The sequence below is a fragment of the Accipiter gentilis genome, chromosome 6, assembly GCF_929443795.1.
Source record: "Accipiter gentilis chromosome 6, bAccGen1.1, whole genome shotgun sequence".
Classification (NCBI taxonomy): domain Eukaryota; kingdom Metazoa; phylum Chordata; class Aves; order Accipitriformes; family Accipitridae; genus Astur; species Astur gentilis.
The window spans coordinates 3894042-3916589 of NC_064885.1; the positions used below are offsets into that span (position 1 = coordinate 3894042).

General features: G+C 39.2%; 2 protein-coding genes across 4 annotated transcripts in view; one reads left to right on the top strand and one right to left on the bottom strand.

Moving 5' to 3' along the window:
• The first annotated feature begins 28 nt into the window (after window positions 1-28).
• TUBD1 (tubulin delta 1) lies at window positions 29-15382 on the top strand. Its single transcript, XM_049804052.1, is given in 12 exon segments — window positions 29-252; window positions 1547-1741; window positions 2341-2488; window positions 2932-3148; window positions 3685-3916; window positions 4724-4888; window positions 5593-5733; window positions 6265-6448; window positions 9231-9261; window positions 9263-9365; window positions 10171-10266; window positions 14946-15382. Coding segments are annotated over 11 exon segments (1575 nt in total). The 5' UTR covers window positions 29-252; window positions 1547-1569; the 3' UTR covers window positions 15032-15382.
• Window positions 15383-19030: 3648 nt separating this feature from the next.
• Window positions 19031-22548, bottom strand: part of VMP1 (vacuole membrane protein 1) — a 70946-nt gene continuing 67428 nt past the window's right edge. For all 3 annotated transcript variants that reach the window (XM_049804055.1, XM_049804057.1, XM_049804056.1), the window contains one exon: window positions 19031-21361. In XM_049804055.1, the coding sequence (XP_049660012.1) occupies window positions 21218-21361 (144 nt within the window). In that variant the 3' untranslated portion in view covers window positions 19031-21217. The remainder of the gene's footprint in view (window positions 21362-22548) is intronic.

The window sequence follows — 22548 nt, forward strand, 5'->3', positions numbered from 1 at the left end:
TTTGCTCCTGGCACGGAGCGTGCGCAGAGGGCGCGGCGAAGCCGCGCGGAAGGAGCATGCGTAGTGCCCTCGGCGAAGCCCAGACGACCGACCCCCTCATACCCGACCTGCCCGGAGTCCCTTCTGAGCATGCGCGAAGCGGGTTGTTCGAAGGCGCGTCTGGCTCCGAACCGGCGGGGAAGGGGATCGGGGAGCCAGGTGGCTGCGCATGCGCTGGCGGCGCCCGAGCGCCTCAGCGCGGGGGGAGTCGAGGTCAGCCCTGAGGAGAAGCCGGCGGCGAGCGGGGCCGAGGGCGGCCGGCGCTGCCCGGGTGGGGGGGGCAGGCGCCTCGGGAGGGCAGCTGGACCGGCGGGGAGGCCCGGGAGGGGAGGGAGCTGGCGAGGAGAAAGGCTCTGGAAGGGGAACGAGGCGGCCGAGCGACGTTGGGGGCCGGGTAGCACCGGCAACATGGCGGCCCCGGAGGGTGGGCGGGCGGCCGTTGGCCAGGCCCTGTCGGCACGGCGGAGCCCGAGTGGGTCTCCCCACGCAGGCGGGTGACTGCAGCTCCAGAAAGGAGGGTTCAAGCGACAGCTGCCTGCTCCGAGTGACAGGCGCAGAGCACACCGATAGTAGGCACGGCAGGACGTGAGCCTTTTCTGAAAATCATTTGCATCTTTATTTATTTATTTCCTGCGGTGAGGAGTAACTCAGCCTTGCAGTAACACACAGGCTGGCCTTAGGCTGTGAGGTGCAGGCTGGCAGCAGTGCTGAAATCAAGCACAGGAATCAAAAATAGCACGTACCTGCCTGCAAAACGCAGCAGGATCGAGTTACGGGCGCTGGCAGTTATCCAAAGAATGCTGTTACAGAAGTGCTGCGGCACAGCTGGGATGATAATGAAAAATAGAAGCCCAGAATAATGAAGCGAGTTTAAAAAAATTGACCTTGTTTCTGTGAAAGGAGAATAGAAAAGTGAGAAAACAGAGCTGCTGCAAAATGCTGAGTGGGGGAAAAAATGTCAAAACATACCAGTACTGACTGAATCAAAAACTTTGCTTTCTGTGGTGGAAGCAAGGGGAATACTCTAGCAAACCCTTTTGTCACCTCAGCAGATTTGGCATCAGGCCCATAGCAGTACAGGACTGGAAATCAGCTAGATTTTTGAACAGGCTTCACATTTCTAAAAGCATATGGTACTTTCTTATGCTTTTACAGCCTAATCCTATCACTTTGTTTGGGTTATAATTATTTGTTTCTATCCTGCCTTACTAAGCAAAAGTAAGAAAACAAAGACTTTGTTTGCTGTATGGTTGGTTTCAGCTCCCTCCAGAGGTATAGCAACAGTAAACAGATTGATTTCCTGTAAACTGCCATCTGTGTTCTTCTGATGTTCAGGAGAAAGTGCTGACAGTCTGCTTTTCCCTAGAAATAGCTACTGGTTGTAGCGTAGCCTTTCCCTTCTCACTAGGGGTTCTCAGAAAATTGCAAAACTGATCAGAAATCTACTTGTCAGAACCTTTTCCCCCCTCTTTTCCACAGTTACTAAAGGCACACTTTTCTTTTTTAGGCTTAAATACAAAGTGAATAAGAATGTCAATAGTCACAGTCCAGCTTGGTCAGTGTGGTAACCAAATTGGTCATGAGGTGTTTAATGCTATCTGCAGTGACGTCCATGGCACACATGTGTTGTGTTCCAAGAAGGAGAATGAATCCTACCATGATGCTTGCAAAGAACGTTTTTTCTGCGAGGAGGAATCTGAAGGTACAACATTTAAGTGTTTGTTTCCCACAGAGGGTCTCGTTTCCAGCCTAATACAGATAAGAGTACAGAAATAAACAAACTCTTTTGCCTTCAGTTGAAGAATGAGTTTTACTTTCAGTCTTGAAGAATTATCACAACACTCTGCCTTCACGACGTTGCTAACAACCACAGAAGGAAAATCTGCACTAAAGTGTGAGACCACAGAGCAAGTCTGCCAGTAACACAGCTGGAAGCTGAGCATATATGCATGCATACATACATAATTTTTCCTTCCAAACATCTGCATTTTCTACTGTAGATAGATCATACCATGGAGTAGGACCCAGAGTATCTAAATTTGGTGTTATCAAACACAGTAAGTGGTTTCTTTCCTGAAAGCTCTGTGGTCTCTAGAGTTCAGATTTGTCTTTGGAACAATAGATGGTTCACCAGAAATCCAGGGCGTTGCCAGGTCCTCCTTTCTGTACCTGCCTGTACTGTCCTTTTAATAGTTCGGCTTACACGGGTGGGAGGAATACAATTTGCAAGTCTATCCATCTTATGTGAACAAGTTCTAGTATTGGCACATTATTCTTAGTTTTGTTTTTCTTCTTGTCCAGTACCTGTTGCCCGGGCTGTGCTTGTTGACATGGAACCTAAAGTAATCAGCCAAACCTTATCAATGGCTGCCAGGTCTGGCTACTGGAAATATGATGACCGGTCACACTTCTGTCAGAAGCAAGGGTCAGGGAACAACTGGGCAAATGGGTATGAACAATTGTTTCAAGCTTCACTAAGGGAACTGTAGAGGCTAATGAGCTGTCTAGACTCTAGGAGTGGTACTATTGCAGCTGTGCGAGGTACAGAGTATGTAACATTAACTTGGTTTATTTTTAAGTTAAAGTAGCAATATATATAGCAGTGAAATGTCTAAACTGCTTTTTGCAAGGTGAAATTGGTATTTACAGTGAAAATCTAACGTTTTAAAATAGAGTGAACATATTCAGTTTAAGAATAGGAAACAATGAGCACAGTTTATAAATAACACGCAAAATAAATGTCACAGCTGAGGATTCTTTACTGCAGATGGATGATATGCGAGGTTATGTAAATAATAATAATAATAAGTATGCTTTATGAATAGCTTCACCTTTCTGTTTTTGTTTTGATATAACCTGCCCTGTCTTACTGTTTTGTGTGTTATTCAACAGTTATTCTGTTCACGGGCCTAAACACAAAGAAGTAATAATGAATTTGGTGCAAAAAGAAGCAGAGAAATGTGATCGACTCGGTGGATTTTTCACAATAATGAGCATGGCTGGTGGTACAGGATCTGGCTTGGGCGCATATGTGACCCAATGTTTAAGAGATGCTTTTCCAACCTCATTTATATTAAACAACGTTATCTGGCCCTACGGCACTGGTGAGGTGAATGTCGTATTTCCCAGAGATACTCTGCAAGTTTATAATCACTGTTTACTTTTAAACATAAAATATCTGCAACTGAAATAAACTAGAAAAGAGGTACATTTTACTTTTAAAAGTTCAACATGACAGAAAGTAACACAGCTAATGTTTGCCTAGTATTTGGTACGTTACACCAAAAAAAAAAAAATTATTGATAATGTAAATGCTAAAGTATAATGCAGTTTCAAAAGAAGCTCTATTAGCTAACTAGAAATCTCCTGTTATGATAATATCTCAGTATTATAACCAGTTCCCGGACAGATTTTATTCTAGCATGTTTGTATGAAGTGAGATAGATAACATGATTGTCACAGGTCTTGCTCTCTTTCCATGAAAAAGCTCTGCTAGTTCCTGACCTCATTCTGCACTTTTGCAAAGAAAATGAATCACTTCCTAAGTCATAACTGAGGAAATTACAGTAGCCAGAGTATTATAAACTAGAAGGAGATTAAGTTGTTTGACTCTCATTTGTGTGTGTTTTTTTTGTTTTTTTCCAGATCATTGTTCAAAACTACAACTCTGTTTTGACTCTGTCACGTCTGTACCAGTCATCAGATGCCCTTCTTGTTCATGAAAATGATGTCATCCACAAGATCTGTGCTCAGCTGATGAATATTAAGCAGATCTCCTTCAGGGATGTAAATCAAGTCATTGCACATCAACTGGGGAGTGTTTTCCAGCCCACTTACACAGCAGAAGGTGGCTTACACTATAGCAGAAACCCATTAGGTATCTAACTATATCTACCTAATGCGTTCTCACACATCTTTCTGAAGTCATTTCATATTGTGAAGTTCTTTAGTCTCCTTACTCAAGTATTTGGATACATCCCAAGATTTAAGATGGGAAAGTGAAGGAAAAGACTAAATTAGGAGTTCAATCCCAATTTTGTACCAGAGTCAAAATAGATCCCCCAGCTTCTGGTTTCAGTCTTTACCAAAATAACCCTGTTTCTCCTTTTTTCAAGTGATTTCAGACACCACTGTACCTATTTACAATTCAGAGGAAACTTTTGCAGGACAGTAATTTTGGACTGAGTTTTACATTTCACATTAGAAGTTTGTATAAACTGAAACAGAATGAAAGTTTTGTGTTTTGCTCAGGCAGAAGACAGGCTAGCATATAACTTGGCAGCAACAAGCAACAGGCTGACATTTGTATCTTTAAGGGATTAGAGAAAGTTACCAATATTGTTGAGAGTTTTGCATGTAAAATTAAACTTTCACATCTGTCTGTCAATCTCTTTAGCAGTACATAGGGTCTTTGAGATTTTGATCCAGACTATAAAGTGAGACAAGTCTAAACTGTAAAATAAGAGCTACTAACATGCTTGTATAGAACTCAGTAGTACGTAGCAAGTTTGCATTACTTTGATGTGTGTCCATAAATTTGTCAAATTAAAACTTTACATAACCTGCTTTGTTTCTTACCTTAAATTGCTAGATCTTTGTAAAATTCCTCACTCTCTTCTCCTATTTTAGCTAGCCTATGCAATATTTTTGTCAAACATCCACAGCTGTTAATTTCTTCTTTCAGGAGACTTAATGGAGACGTTAGTTCCACATCCCGAATTCAAGATGTTGGGTCTTCGTAACATACCTCAGATGCCTGAAAACTCCCTCGCTTATAGCACATTCAGTTGGCCTGGACTCATCAAGCATTTAAGGCAGATGCTCATTGCTAATGCTAAAATGGAGGAAGGTAAAAAGCATTCACTCATCTTCAGTATCTGTCATTCTTCAGGCATTTATTTTTACAGATGAAATAAAGCTTATTGTTTTGTGGAGCTCACTGACTAGCTTTAGTCAGTTCAGAAACGAGTTACTGCCCTCAGACAGCAGGAATTTGCCTCTACATAGCCAGCTGCTCCTTCAACTATTCACTCAGCTGCCGCTGCAGCTCCTGGCTTGCTCCTGTTTTTGCTCCCAGACATCTCAGTTAATTATAACTATTGAAAATACGCAAAACAAAACAGTTTTTGGCCATGTGCTTAATTTACACGATTCATTTGGAACATTCCTTGGATAGTTAGTTCTGTTATACTTTTTCTTTTTACACCTTCTACTAATAAAAATCATGTTTAGCTCTCCCATATCATTTACATGCGGAATTCAGTACAGCTTCCAGTTATGCAAAGAATGGCCTGGCAGGTTGCTTAATATAGAAACAAGTATCCATTTTCTCTGGTAAGACTAGTGACTGCTAGGCAAATACTGCTGGATTAGCACTGGTTTTCTCTGAAAATTGTGTAATTGCTACTTATCCAACGTGCAGAAGCCACAAACTCTAATATGATCTCAACTTGGGGCACAGTGTTAGTTACCGTCTGACTCTTCGGCTAGTCTGAATGCATATTTCATGACACATTAACTTTCTTTTGTATCTTTTTTGCCAAAATCTCATAGGTATTGATTGGCAAGTACGACCGCCACGTCTAGGCTCCTCCATCCCCTCCAGTCATTCCACAAACAAGCCACTGCAGTTCAATACCTCCATTGCCAACCTAGTTATCCTGCGAGGAAAAGATATGCACAGCGTAGACTTAGGTAAGAAGGAAAAACACAGTACCTCAGTGATTCTTGTTTCCTATCTCACTGTTTTCTTTTCAACCATACCTGACGAAAGTGAAAAAACCCCAAGGCCACACATTTGACTAAGGTCAATATTCCCTCTAGAAACATTTTAATGTCCAAGGCCACGTTGTCTAATTGCTTAGGGCTGTTATATTTACAACTGACTTCTGTGTTTCCTGAACCACTTCAGGGAAGGAGGAAGAGACTGAAGTCCATGTATATGACAGGATTCTTGGCTATACTGTCTGAAAATATATTTAGCTGCTTCTGGAGTGATGAGCATAGCTTACAGATGAAGTACCGATACAAGAGTATGCTTCTAGATAATCTAATGAATCTGTTTAAAACAGTTGTATTTTCAATAGGCTGATCACTCTGCAGATTTTTTTCAAGGCCTGAATTGATCTGCCAGGCATTGATTAGGTCACACAAGACTACTGAGATCAAGATGCAGAAGCCTGTAGCTTTACATTTGTCAACAGGGCTGTCTTATTTCTGCTGCAGGAAGTTTCCGAGATCCCTCATTATATACATCATGGCTAAACCCTCAGGATGCCTTTAATGCGTGGAAAACACCAAGAGCATTTAACAAGTACGAAAAGTCTGCTTCTTTGGTCAGCAATAGCCAGTTCCTGCTGAAACCTCTTGACAATGTTGTAGGAAAAGCTTGGAATATGTTTGCTTCCAAGTAAGTGAAAGTAATTATGCTGATACTTCATTAATAACTGCCAATATCTTCAGTGGTAGCAAAATCATTGTAAATACAGCTCACTCTTTCAGCAAAGTAAAGTAAAATAAGCATGAAGGCTGTTCCCATACTGTAGTTGAAACATTTTTATGTTTGAAACATGATGGCAGGGTGAGGAACACAGAACAGTGCTTATGTTCTGTGGGTGAGACAACTTATTCTAGTGCTGTCAGTCTGACTATTTTCTCAGTACTAAAACTCCCCAAATTTAGTGCATACCAATGTGACCATTCTAAAAATAACACAGAGAAACTCTTTTACTGATCATATAGTTTCTAAATTGGGTACACATGCTGCACAGTCCGGGGGAAAAGTTCCTGTCTCAGTTCAGAAGCATTTAGGGGATTTGTGTATTTACTAAGGCTCCCATGCTATTAATTTGATTTTTCATTAGAAGCGAGGACTCTAGAAAAGAATTGCCTCTTTACTTTGATCATCATGAAGCCAAGGTTACTGCATGTCACAGCAGATGTCTGCTAAACATGAGTTTCTAGCACAGAAATTCTGCAATTAAAAGCCAAAAGAGGAAAACTGCTGCCACTAGCTGTGCTCCTAGTTTTACCACCTGTTACAAAAACACCAGTGACAAGAAGCAAGCTATCCTGCACACACAGGTTTAGGCTTTGTATCTCAAATCTATAAATTACTTTTCTCATTTAATAATCACTTCTCCTTCCATTTCCCAGTCAGGCCAGTTTTGTTAGCTGCGATTTTGTTTCCCAAAGCAATACACAAAGTTATAGAACCTCTTAGAAACAAGTCATGACTTATCAATAAGTATGAATTACAAAATGAGTTCAAGAGAGCAAGGTAGAAACTAAACAGCATGGTTACTGGGTGGAAACCAACCTTCATTTGAAGTTTTTACCATAACTATACAATCTGATTTCACGTGTCAGATTCTTCACTGATTTCTAATGTCTTACCCATTTTCCTACTGTGACTTCAACACACAGAGCCTATATTCACCAGTACACTAAATTCGGAATTGAAGAGGAAGATTTCCTGGACAGCTTCACAGCTCTGGAACAAGTTATCTCCAGTTACACCATCCTGTGATTTTTATTTTTTTTTTTAAATGATCTCAAATAGAGCTTTCCTGAAAGAACCCAGCACTGGAAAACCTTCCATCAACTTCCTGAAGTGTATAAATTACTGGACTGTAGCTATTTTTCAGTCTTGTAAGCAGTGTGTGCATATGTTAGAATAGTAAGAACTGAATATATTTGTATGGGCAACTATTATTTATATTTAATATATCTAATAAATAGCTACTTTTCAATACATTTGCTACATACTGTAGGCTCAGTCTTTGAACATCATAATTTTTGTCACTGGGATATTTTTCATAAAGAATGTCTATACAGAAGGATTTTTCTCCAGGCTAAACCCTCAGCATCTCAACTATCATGAAATAACGTGTGATAAAAATTAAATGCGTGCTTGACTACAGTAGTAAGGCATTCCTGATCCTCCAATTTCAATTTTTGATGATAACACTTTGCCCTAGGAATGCTTCAATATTCATAAAAATGCACAGTGTCAGAATTATTAATCCAAACTCCATTTGGATTCAAATCATTCAAGATACAATAGTGTGCCACCTGTTCCTTTAAAGCAAAGAAAGACTTAAATTCTATTTTAAGGGCCTTAACATTGACCAAATAGCAGAAGTTTTGAATCATCTTTTAAAAAAAGGTATGAAAGGTTCTTCATTTTCCTGTCATCCTCAAGTTATATTACAGATTATAATGAATTATATGCTTTTCTGGTCATTTCACTGTGCCATGTTTTCAAGTGGTGTTACCTACCTCTTGGAAGAAAAAAAAAAAAAAAAAATCCCTATAGCACATCAGAGGTCTTGGCTATTTGTTATAGGCAAACCATAGATTTAAGCAAAACTACAACTCTTGCTCTTCCTCCTATAAGTTAGAAGCAGGTAGTTTTTTAAATTAATTTTTTATTTATTTAAGCATATTTGGGAGGAGAATTGCTGGTTGATTTCAGATGTAAGAGCCTGTATAATATAATAAATATAATAGATTGTATAATTTCAAAAGTCAATTCAAGAAATGGGCTCTTTTTTGCACAAATTTTACCACGACCACAAGGTGGTGCCCCTGGGAAGCTGCAGCTGCACCAGCCTGATGAGAGGAAGAGATTGCAATAGCTTGTGGGGGTACAGACTAGATGCTCATAAAATAAGAGAGTACAGTAGAATTAAGGATCATGTTGTAACATTGAGCTTTCTTCTACCTCTGTTAGCTATTCACTTAATTGTAGGGAGAGCTTTTTGAATTCTTGCTATTCCTCCCCCCATAGAAATAATCCCACATACTATTAAATATGTATGCCAAAAAGAAAAGCCAAAAAATCAGTCTCAAGGACTTTTTCCTTGACAAGTGGACAAATCTCATAGTTTCCCTTTAGGTTTTAGTGCTGTTTCATGCCAGCCTCTGAACTTTTAACTAAAAAGATGGGCATGCACATAGTATGATGCTAAAGACGTTAAAGACGTTTGCAATACGGCTAACGATGCCTGCATAGAAATCTTATCCTGTTCGAGATTCTGATTTAAAATCTAAATCTTTAATGAATTAACAGTGGTAGATGCAGAAGTGACCTTGCAATTCTGCTAGGCTTCAGAGCACAGCAGACACTCTGTATTACTTCTATCTTTATTTCTTTCCCTGGTTTCATTTACCTCTTCACTTTCATTCAGACCAGGTACAGAAGCACTAAAACCCCCTCCTGGAGCACCTGTTCTCAGAGCAGCTCTGGCACAAGACACCTAGAACAGCCAACATGCTTCTTGACAAGATTCAAGTAACTGTACAACTGAATCTGAAGAAAACAAGTAAGTACTGAGGCTAAGTTCTCAATTTCTCAAACACACCCATAGTAGTAAGCTTATCACCGGCATAGTTGTGTAAATGCAAGCCTCAATGGATTCTGATAAATTTTGCAGTAGCTTATAGACAAGCAATGTTAATCTCTCATGCCTTCCAAAAAAAAAAAAAAAAAGTTTCAACTGCCTGTTAGCAGTAGGGCAACCTTCAGTACACATTAGGGTTGAGTCTAGTCCTAATTCATGCAGAAAAATTACCTGTGTAAATTAAGAGCTATATTGGTGCTTCATTTCAATAGCTAAATCATTAAATATACAGGGGAATGAAAATCATTTGTGGGGTGGGGGAGAACACAAGAGGGAAGGCAAAGAGAAGAAAGCAGATAGGGTAAATATACCAAATAACTTATAAAAAGACACTTGGCATTTATGACAAGACAATTGATGATATTCTTCATGCAGACCACAGTACACAATCCAACAACTCAGTCTGGTTTGCTTTCTGTTGTCACTCAGCTCTGCTAATTCCTGTTTTAGGAACTCCCTCTCAAAAGGGGAAGACACAATAATCATAGTTCAACTATCCAGCCATACTTGAAGCCCTATACTTCTCAGTAAAATTTGAGTCATTTGGAAGTTCAAAATTACATACAACTTTTGTTATAAGAGTATTATTTGTGATATTTAATATTCCTTTTCACTAAATCACTTCCTGGCAGCTCAGAGCTGGAGGACTGTTCTGATCAAAAGGGCTTTTCTGGTGTTGTGTTTCTGTCAGTTTCAGCCATTGTCTTTAACTTGGGTATTTTCACAGAAGAAATGGGAGGAAAGATTGCACAAGAAGTTAAGATAAACAGCACAAGCAATTCAAGTTTGCAAGGAACAAAGGGTCAGAAAAGGAGACAGCATGGTAAGGTTCTCCCTCCTCCCTCCTTCAAAAGGCACAGGATGTTTAGCAACATAGAAATAATTTTCTCTAGTGTTTTCAACAAATATCAGACTGAGAACTTCTTCCAGTATCAGAAAGGAGGATAACTCCATGTCTGAAAAAATGACCAAGTCCCAGGAATGCATACTCTTCTTCATTGTTCCACGGGACATGCAAAAAAGAGATTTTTAAAAAGCTAAGGAAAGATAAGTCTTCTCAGAAATAAGGAAGGGAGCAATGGGTTATTATACTGCTATATCAATAAGTAACTTTATTGCAGAAATAACCTCATGTTATCTCTATGTATTTATAATTCTGAGCATGAAGCAAATACAGCAGGCGCTTATTGCACCAATGAATGACATAGACCCATTTATCCATTCTTCGTAGGTACATTATTTATGGCTTATGTCACTTTTAGTTAATGGAGCAGGATATTTGGGGGTTTTTTGTTTCTTTAAGTTTGATGGCAGAATTTGGGCCACGTCAGGAAACACAGCACACAGCTAAGATGTATAACCCCAAAACAAAAATTTCCTTATTTAATCTGTAGTTATAACATATGAAAACAGAGGAAGGATTCTGCAGCTCAAAGACAGAGCTAGGCCAATGGGTTCATTACTGCTTAACAAGGATACTTCTTGTTCACAGTTAGAATTCAGGGAAAATACTCCTACTTCACGGGAAAACAAAGTTTTTCAAACGAGCAATAGAGGATCACAACCATCAGCCAAATGTTGACAACACAGATTCCTCAAAACTACCAAAAAAAAAAAAAAAAAAAAAGGTAGAAACAAGTGTAGCTGTTGTATTAGCTGTTACAATCCCTTTCATTACTCTGGACAAGAGATTGACAGGAATTGTTTTAGGCATCTCTAGGCTTCTTCCTGTCAGTGTTTTTCACGGCTGACCTCAGTTCTGCAATTCTCACACCCTTTCCCAAACTAAGCCTTCATTTTTTCATCTATGGCTGAATTCCTCTATTTTTTTTTCCCCAGGATGTGGAGAGGGTCAAAGTGACAGGAAGTGAATAGCTATTATCAAATATTCATCATCTACAATTATATTAGAAGGTAGAGTAGTCTTTTTCTATTTTATTGAGTAAATTAGTTACGTAAATAGTCAAAGCCTAGATGTGGGCCTTAATTTCTAATGAAATAAAAATTAACAAGGTAGATCAAAGGTCAGCACAAGCCAATGGCTCACTGAGGCAGGAACAACAGAATCAGTGGCCTTGACCTAGCTAGTTTTAGGCAAACTACCCACAGGATGTCCATAAACCAAGGAACAATGCATCAAATCTCACTATTGTTTTTTGTAATGGACAGGTGCAGCTCACTTGGAAGTTGATTCAAGGACTCTAACTATAGCAGATATATTTAATGAATAGGATAACTTTTTTGTGGCAACAAAAAAAACAGGAACAAAAATTAACCTGTTACAAATACTTCAAACATAGTAACTGATTGGCAAGTGACAGGGCACTAATGTAGTTATGGATACAATTTATTTCTACTTAAATATATATGGGTGCTTGTAAGGTTAGGCTGATTACCAGTACAGAAAGGATAGAATCTTAGTATAAATATATAAGGGGTTTTCAAGAAGATTACCTGCACAGATTTAACAAACTGAAACAGCTCAAGATTAAGGGAAAAAAAAATAAAAATCTGTGGTTTCCACAACAACCAGGTTTTTATCAATAAGAAAGAAGGAAGTTATATTCAAATTACTAGCTGATACACTACTGGGAAACATCAAGGTACAAAAGGATATTAAATGAATAATTCATTTCCTTCTGCATTTATTAATAAACTTAGTATAAATAAATATTATGAAACATCCAAAAGGAAATAATGTCAAACTGTACTTTAAAGAAGTATGTGTTTTGCTGGACACCACTTTAAAAACTGCACAAGCCTCATCAGGAATGTGATTCATGGATCTGATATGGTACAAAAAAACTTCCCAAAGGAATTGAGCTGCTGCCTTTCCTCCACTGCTTTCAAGGGCAGCCCAGACACAGCCTTACCAAGGCAGCAAATTCCAGTGTGGGCTTCATCCTCAAGCCTCCTGCCTCTGGCTTCCTATCCCACCTCTGCCCATGCTCCAGAAGCACAGCCTGGACACTCAGACAACTTTTAGCTCGCCTGGATGTAGAGCTGATAATCCTGAGTTTTAACTATAGAGCCTTTCCGGCTCTTTCAGTCAAACTCGAAGTTCACAATGGTCACTTCTGATTTCACATTGTATGAATCCTCTCCCTCTAGACAGCCACTTCCCCTCTATCCGGGTGGAGTAGTGAGTCACCTACCTCCGCAAATCAGCAGAACCTGCTTAACCCCTTCCCAGAAGCGCAAACAGCTGCAAATAGGGTGGTGTTTCAAACAAATGTTACTGCCAACCATAGGGAGCACACTGGAAAAGGTGAAGATAGCCAGAGATAAGAGATTAGAGAAGCTGCTTCTGCTCATTAGGAAATTTAAAAGCAATTTTTAGAGGTATAAATGTATTCCAAAATAAAGATCATGGAAGAAGTCTAAACCTTAAGCCCATGGTTCATGCAAGCCTGAGAGATCCTAAACAGTGAGTTCTAAGAGAGTCTAGTGGTATAAAACAAAGGCACAGGCTTCTGCACTTATCTTCATGAATCAGGTTGCAGAAACCTTCTTGTCTGTTAGTCTTAAAAGCAAAATTTTTAAAATTTGGAATGTTACACCCCAAGATAGAAAAATAAGTAAAATGAGGACACTCTCTAGGCCAAGAGTCCCATTTTAAAAGTAAAGGCTGTAAATAGAGAAACTAACTAAAATAAGCCACTGGTTAATACCAAAAAAAAGACAGAATAAACACTGCTTGAGCTTCAGTGAGCTATGAGCTTTTGTTTCATTAGTTATATGTGATGAGAAATAAATACTATCTTACATGGTATATTTGCATGTAAATGGGTGTGTTCTGTAAAAATGATTATTGTACATATTTGGTTACATGTACAATGTAATGTTTATTTAAAGGCTCACAAAAATACACTTCAGTTGCCTGAGAATGGTGTAATTGTGGTCAGATGGCATGATTTAATTTGAACTTTTGCCCAGCAGTCTCCAATACGTAATAGATCATTTACAGGAGCATGTAAGCAGAACACTGCCAAAGGAGCCAAATGGAAAGCAGCCTTATCCCACACACTGAAGGTGTAATAAAATACTGACTCTGTACTTGGTTGGCAAGGGCAGCCATAGCTGTTCATTATAGAATCCTCAATAAGTATGGTGAGAGCTGGGCAATAGTTCAGAGCTACTGCTCGCCAGATGGCTCAGAACAATACTGAGTTCAAGAATACATATTTCCATGTAAGACTGCTTGCTGCTGGCTGTCATGCAGTTCTGCCGCTTGCAAAGAAAACTCTGGGAAATTTCCTCCCCACCCCACTTTGGGCAACTTCAGCCTGTATTACTACCTGATTCTGAGTCATCTAGTCAGCAATTGTATTTATGTAGTTATATGGCGTTGTAAACTAGCAATTTCTCCTTCCTAGGCCGAATTTTGGTGAAGAAACCTAATGTAGCTGATAAAACAGTTAAAAACATAAATTTGGCAATGGATGAACAAAAATCCAATTATGTACTCTTCTCCCAAGAAGAAAGCTTCCCTTCCCTCCCTATCAGACATTAACTCAGGTTTTCACATTATTTTCCTCTATAAAGATTTAGTCAGGCTTCTCCACAAAGCCAGTATTTTCATGGTGAAGTCTTTGTATATAAAAAATAGATACAAACTTAATGTGTGCTGTGAAATGGGAGCTTATTCTTCAATGACATTATAAAGGAAACCTGAACTTGCTTTAATACGCATGGGGTCCTGTTCAAGCTGAACAAATCTCCAGTAAACAGGCCTGAACTTATCCAAAAATCACTAAGCACCAAGGACAAGACAGGGCTACAAGAAGGACTGAGAGAAGAGACATCAGTGACAGTTTTAAGCTAGGACTCTCAGGATCAGGTCTGTCAACACTTAAAACACTTTCCTTATTCACTTAACTGGAATGATCCTCTCTCAGCCACAGCTGAAATCTATTGCCAAAGGATAGCACAAGAGATTTCCACACTTCACTTAAGAACACCAGGCTCCTCCTGGGCAGCCATCACAATTTTAGTTCATGCACAAATGCTGCAGTATGATTTGCCACGTGGTGGTTCTGCACATGCAGGAGTGTTTAAGACAGGTTCATATAGAAGTTAAGGGAGGCAACAGAATTAAAATCACCAATTCCATTAGCACAGATCTAGTAGATATACCGCTTTGAAATTTTTTTTTTTGCATCCATTACTTTGAGCTTAACTAAATACTCGCTTCAGGCATCTTAAAAGTTTCTCTCTTCCTGCTGCTCCCCACCTAGAGTCTTACACAACACACATGGATGCATGTGACTGTATGTCACAAGAGGTCAGTAGGACTGAGGCGAGACATAAAAATCAAGGAATCAGAGAAATTAAATGTTGTTATGAAAATATGCTAAATATTACAGCTCTCAAGAAAACCAGTTGCAGCAAACAAGGCACTGAGAGAAGCACCATTTCTAAACAGACCAGATATAGATTCTGTGAATGTGGCTACATTTGTATGTTGTTGTAAATCTAAATGTGTATTTTCTTTTTATGCAGGTCCAGTTTCTTTCAGAGATGGAAAAGAAATGCTGAGCACACAACCCTGCTTTTTCAAGCCTTTTCAACAGATGGAAAGAGCCTAAGAAACATGCAGTCTCAGGAAAGACACATGGTCCCTTAAAACTCACATGGTTTCTACACGTAAGTGTGAGCCTCAAAAAAAGTATTTATGGTTTTAGTTAGCAGCAGCTTCTGCAAGAGAACTGCCAGTCTCTTTCCTGACAATATGGAAGGAAAATAGAGGTACCACAAGGTCATTGCATGCAGATAGAACAAGCTTTAGGAAATGCATCTAATCCCTTAAAGAATTTTTTATACTTTGTCAAATGGTTCGAGGCAATTTAACCTCCCCAGGCACACTGGGCGCCGGTGGTGCCTGTGCTCAAGTAGGTTAGAGCTCTGGCTGATACCTTCCACTAAATCGATGCCACCTTTCAGTGAAAAGGCTTTAGACCTTAGAAATGTCGTGCATATCAGCTGTTACCCAAGTAAGGTAACAGGTGACTTCCTACAGACTGATGCCATCAATCATAACCGTGGTCACAATCTTGTGTAAAACCAGGCTAATGAACACTTCCACGTAGTTCATAGAATTTGCCTAGATCTGAGATATCTTTGAGATAAGTAAGTGCAACACTCCCTATAGCAAAAGCAGCTAAATGACACACTACCAAGGCCACAAGGAAACAAAACGTTCCAACCACCTCTTATGAGGAGGTGGAATCAGACCTGCATGGCCTGCTCTGTCATATTAGCATTTTAAAAAAGTCAAACAAAAAAAAAAACCCCAAACCAAAACTGGTGGATTATACCTTAAATCACGTGTGCTAAACACACAGCCCTTCCCTCGCAGGACCCCTTGAGCAGGAACAGAACAGCAGTCACCAGAGAAAAGACACCAACTTGCATTTTTCACAAGGACAGAAAAGCAGTTTCTGAGGCCATCGGAGAAGGGTGAAGGAGAAGGGTGCGGCTTGCAGGGCAGTTATCAGAGCAGGGAACAATACAGCTTGCTGAGGAGTCCTATCTCTTGCTTTTCATCAGGAAATAGCAGCTAGTTTCCTTATTACCAGCTGCCTGGGCAACTCATTTAAGCTTCTTGGGAAACCAGAAGAACAATTAAGCTGGGAGTAACTCCCTTGAAACATGAAGATGCAGCACACTTACTTATCCATATCTGCACAGCTCGTCAAATGAGGTTTAAAGAAAGATGACCTTTGATTTAATGCTAAGGTAGTCAGTGCTCTTTGAATCATTCCATGAGTGAATAATAAAAAAACCCCTCTAGGACAATAAACGGTAGTGTTAAAGGCAAACTAAAACAAAGCTTGGCCCATTTGACAGGTTCACATTTGCACATTTGTTTTACCACAACTGAACATCACTAGCAGTGAAGAGGCTAGATGACTTCACAGCTCAGCAGCCTCTTCACTTTAAATTCGGCACAGAGTAACAGTCAGCTTTTTTGACCAAAATACCATTTTGCCGAATTCCTGACACATGCCAAGAAGCCCATCACAGATTGCTGGGCTCTTCCCATTGCTTGTACCTAGGAGGCGATGTCTTTTGGACATTTGATGACAGTTTCTGCCCTTGAGCTCCTTTCACTCTTTTGACAACTGACCCAGGTTGTTGCAGCCTCTCCCATTGACGCCACTACCAAAACATTGTTTTGCTGCCTTTTATGAAAGCTGAGTGGATGCATCAATAAGCAAGTGAAATGGATAAAGAAATAAATGCTAGCATTTCATGCCCTCAGTTAGAGACTTGAATTAGGAAAGTCACAGCAGGCTCAAAAAATTTTTCGCTATAATCCTTTTAAAAATGAGTTTGTAAGAGCATATGCAAATATTTACCCTCAATCTAGTTCTGAATGCATTAGCAGGGTGTTTCACAGGGAAGGCCATTGCTTCACTCCCCATTTCCTGAAGAGGTTACAGCAATCCACCAAGGCTCCAGCAATTAAACCCTCACCTGGACCAGCCTGCTCCCAGCAAGGGGTGGCAGCCCAGCAGGAAGCCCTCCCTGGCTATTGCTCTCCCACTTGCACACTCCACTTAGTGCTGCAGTCTGGAGAAGGCTGGGCAGAGTACCTACTGTTTTTTCTTCTTCTCCAAAAAAACCCCCACAGATTTACAGGGAAAAAAAACCCTAAATCTCAGAAAAGCAATTTCAATTACCTTATATATAATTACATTCAACCTTTTAACTGCTGATTACAAAGTATTTTTTTAACCATGTGCTTCAAAGAAAACAATTACTTTTACTTCCAAGGAACACACCCAATCACCACTTACTTTTACACCTGCAATCAATTTTGTTCACTAATATTTATATTTATGCTTGATAATCAGGGAAACATCCACAGTATTTGTGCTTGCAATTAGCAGTGCCTGCAGTGAGAGGGAGGCTGATTCTAACAAATTAAATAATGAAACCAAAAAGCACAGCAGGGAAGGACCTTCTGGAACAGCATTAAGCCATCTTCAAGTATTAATGACAAGTATCTTTTAGCACGAACAGGCAGCTGGGTGATTTCAGAGGGAGCTGCTTTAATAAGAAATACAGTATGACACTGGGATGGAGGTAAGAAACTACAAGCAGAGACAGGGAGCAGGAGGCATTCCCAATGGTTTTGAAGTGTGGAACTGGATGATTCAAACATTTGACATGGTCTGTGCTGGTCTCTTGGCTGGGCCTGGCACAGACCAGTGTGACCTTTTTAGCTTTGCTCCCATCTGCACAATTCTTGCCCTGATGGGGTACATCGTGGCTGCCAGGGAGAGGGGCACGCCAGCATGCTTACATCTCACAGGGCCTTCAAGGTACATTGTTGGTGAGGCACAATTCACAGGTCAGGCAGTAAGCTAGTAGAGAATTACGAGGAGGATTAGCTGCAATCCTACCTGACCTTAGCTCTGATGTGCTTCTCTGAATTGTTAGGCTGGCAATACGGCCAACTTTCTGCTTTGCTTCCTATTTATGGTGCACTTGTGAAAGCAGATTTAGCCATGTTCCACACATGATGAGACACAAAAAAAAAAATCTCTATCACCTCAAAGTTATCTTTGATGTTTAACCAAACATTAGTTCTTACGAGGGCTGTTACTTCCATGTGATTTTCAGTAATTCCAAGAAAAAAAGCAAGATACTTCATTGAGTGTCTAGACTGCAAGAAGAATCAGCTAAAAATACAGTGATCTGTGCTAAGATTGTTTCTCTCGCAAGAGGGTTTACTTTGGATTTTTCTCTGACACACTTTAAACTAGATGATTGACTGCTTCCAATGTGTAACTGAAAATATGTACAGCAAAAGGAAACCTTGGATTAAGGGAGCAAAATACATGTTTTCAGATTAAATGCTAAATGCTCTGGGTCTTTTTTTGAAGCCACAAAATACAACTGCAGATGTATTTTCCAGATTCACACCCATTGTAGAATGGGACAACAAATTTCACAGTGTACCAACCAAGCTTGATATACAGAAATGGAAACAATCCAGCTGAAATAAACACCGGGAAACAGTTATTTGTTTATTTATTTAAGCAAACATGAAACTATCCATTTGCAAATCTCATTAGGTTTGCATAACTTTCATTTCTATTTTTTTTTTACCTTTTACCAAGTCGTCTTATCTCCCAGCAGCTCAACAGGTAGAAGCAAGTAGAATGACCAGTCCCTTTAAATAGTGTTAGAAAGCTTCAAAATAACAGCATAGCTTATTGGAATGGACATGTACAAACATGAGTTGCAGAACAAGAGATATATTTTGCACTATATGTATGTAAACATATATTGAAATACAAGTGGGAGAAGGCTTTCAATTTGTCTAGTGATTTTCAGTAGGCAAGGAGGCATAATTATAAGGAGACTGGTTTTTTTCTTTTTAGTTATTGTTAGTGTCTCCTCATTTCAATCTGGCAGCACACAAGGACTTCAACATGGCATAAGTGTCATTTACTCTCACGAAAGGCCTTAAGACGCTACCAGAATTGTGTGAAGTAAATAGAGTGTCCCTAAGGTGAAAGCAGATTTGAGGAAAAAAAGCTGCCACTAGAACTGGGGAAAGTAGCAAAAGGCTGTTTCACTAATCCGAGTATCCTGAAGGAAAATGAAACAAACAGCTATGAACTGCTGACGTGATCTCTTACAAAGTGCAAAATGAAAGTTTGAGTAGACTGAAAAAAGTCAAGTATCAAATAGAGCTATGATTTTTTTGAACGTGTATTGTATTAGAACAAGTTCTTTGCTAATTTATTTTCAAAGACGATATTTAGGCCAAGAAGTGAAAAAGCTGCTAGGGCCAAGATTTAAGAAATACTGCTTATCTTTTAAAAATCCACAGGGGCAAATGAATGGCCTTTGTGCTTTTAACTATCTTGTAGTACCTCCCAGCACTCAGCCTTTTAGATATTTAAATTTAATCTAGTCAGCAGCTCTACTGAGAGAAGTCCCTATTAAAAGCCTCCCCATTCATTCTGTAACATTGTTTAAAGTCATATATGAAGCATACAGGAGAAACACTACAAACCTCACACACAACTGAGATGAAACTTTAAAAGATGTTTCTTATGTAGACTGCTGCACTGCGTGACTTCTGAACTCATTTCCATCTAACCTTAAAAACACTTATATGCTGTTGATGTTCAATGAAAACAGTTGGAGATGGATGAGCAAACGGTCAGATGAAAGATACCAAAATGTCAGACAGCCTACCGACTGTTGTTGCCATGAGATCCAACAGTCAACATCAGTCTGATAAGCTATCCGACAGGATGGTACAGCCATGGAGATGTCACGACGGTTGGCAACACAAGAGGACATTCAGGCAGGATTGAACAAAATACATATTCTCACACCTTGCTCGAGATCTGCCCTAGCTTCATGCAGGGATAAATCTAACCTGAGCAAGAGCAAGATCTAATCTACTTTGTACTCATGTGCCACCTTTTGATAACACTAATTGAAAGTCAAATTAATTCTTGTTACTTACCCCTAGGATAAAAATAAAAAACAATAGTTCAAAAGTTATTAGAGTAGTAATACATATATAGTAGCGGTGGAATGGATATCTACTTACTAAAGAGGGAAAAAGATCCATTTTAATATTAGTTATGTTGATGTACATTAGAACTGGAACACACACCGATTCATAACAACGTTTCAGAAAGATCCGACTTTAAAAGCCTAAGCGTAAGGTTCTCTGCATCATTGCTGGGTTTGACATCAAGTCTGTTTTCAGCTGGAATCTTTACTCTTCCCCCCTCTCTTCTCCTTCATTGCCCACGGTGCTGTGATCAATGGCAAACATCTGAGAAGAATTTGTGATAACAAATATCACTAGCTATTTAACTCGCCTATTTTAACCCGTGAGCCGTACTTCAAGCCAGTGATATCCTTTCTACTTCCTTCTGCTAAGTAAGTAGTTCTTAAGAAAAAAAGAAAAAAAAAAAAAGAACAAAGGGCTTCAGCACCATTTGTGCAGGAAGGATGAGTAAAGCATGCGATTCATGGGATTAAGGCTTAATAAAGAAACTAAAGAAACTGAGCATACAAAAGCAGAGAGGAAAAGAAACAGCTTAAAAAGACTGACACAAGAAATTCTGGAATGATCAAAGATGACTTTATAAAGTTTTATCTTAACTTCATTCTAAATATACATAATAAAAAATGTCAGCTCCAGCATTTTGACATCAATCATCTCTGCTAACATCATGAAGTTTAAGAGGGTGGCTTTTCTAACCGAGAGCACGTGCAATGCGATGGGACACTGGAGAATTCAGATGGAATAGCCTTACCATGAAGGACATGCAACAGTTTGTATCCAATCGGTATTCATTTATATACATTTTGATGGTCTTGAAAGTTATGGAAAAAGCAAACCAGCCACCCTTCAAAATAAAAGGTTACCCTTAGGTCAGTCTGAAGTTAAATCAGGAAGTGGAGAGTATTAGATCATCAGTTTTGGAAGTAATTTGGATGGACGACACTTGCGTTAAACACCATTTAACATCACATTGTCCATCCTGTATCATACAACTCAGACTTGTAAAGCATTTATACCTTACCTTAACATTTATAAGTTTGTCAGTGAAACGTCTGCTCTAATATCCAAATTACTTTCAAACTTAAATCAAAACTTGTTATAGTTGAAAATTGATGTTAAAAAGTTTTCCCCCATTTTTGAATAATGCTGATTTTTAAACATATGGAAAGATGTGTCATTTTTTGTGTCTGCTAAAACCCATTCCCAGGTTTTTTTCCCAAACTCATTTGGTTTTTTCTTCAGAGTACATCTTCTGTTGCAGTCGTTTGGCATAGCTCTGGGCCATGGAGTTGATTATAGATAAGATAAAATAACAAACCATGACAATCACCAATTTTTCAAACATCCAGGATAGCCAGTTTTCCCCCTGAAGAGACAAAACAGAAGAAGGAGGAAAATGAAGATTAGTGGACAGCACAATGGAGAAGTCTCCATTTTCTGGGTGAAAGGGAAGAGCCTAACCATTTTTTTTTTATTATGTAATTTATCAAATTAAAAACAGGAACCAAGTGCAAGCTGACAGGATTCCTGCAGGTCCCGCTGTAAAGCTGACTTTAGTCCCTTGAAAGACAATGCAGGAGGACTTGCCAAATACACTGCAGGGCAGATGATGAATCCTTGATCATTACTAGTGTGCTAGTGAAGTGATTTATTATTCCTAGTATTGTTTCGTCTTTGCTAACAATTCATGGAGTTCAGAATTAGCAACCCTGACTGTCATTCCCTGTCATGTTCATTGCAAAGAAAACAATAAGGTCATTGGTTAACAATGTTTTTTCCCTAAACTGCATATACTGTGTTATCTTCCAATTAGTATCCGATTCTTCTGGTGTCAGTAGAAGTTAATGCGATGACCTCGGCAGTCCCACTTCGAGCGTTTTCCATGGCTACTCTTAACTTGTATTTTTTTGTCAAAGGAGGGCAGCAATGCACTGCACAAAAATTACTTCAATGTGCATAAAAGGAATCTGCATATTTAGTTATTCCAGCCTGCTCCTCCCTAATTTAGTCTCTTTTGTGGTAAGAAATGGGCAAAGAAACATTTGTAAGAGCTACAAGTATTAGATGTGAAATGGGAGTTAGATTAATGGATTTTATCTAAAAATGGCATAGCATCCTAAGGAATTTCATTGCAAAGTTGTTATGTCCCCACTAAAAATTCAGAATGTTTTTAAAAATACTTTTTTTTTGTATGAAAGGACACTTCTGCCCCTTTGTACTGAGTCTAAACACCATATTTTTCTTTTCTGTTTGAACACAAAAGGCTCAGGGATTTTGTTTCTCTTATTGGCCATTAAGCCACAGATCTTACTAGCTTCTGAAGTATTGATGCTGCACACCGTTTGTTACCATTTCACATGTAAATGCAACTTTTTTCTGCTTAAATTTCTCTTTCAAAATAGGTGTGCTATTGGCCTTACTTTATTGTTTTCTTTATTCTCCAAGAAGTTTAAGTCCAGTTGCATACAATTACAGTATTATTTTTAATTCCCAGGTTGCTTTTAAAATGAGATTTTTATCTATTCCCTAGGCCACTGGAAATCTTTGAAAAAC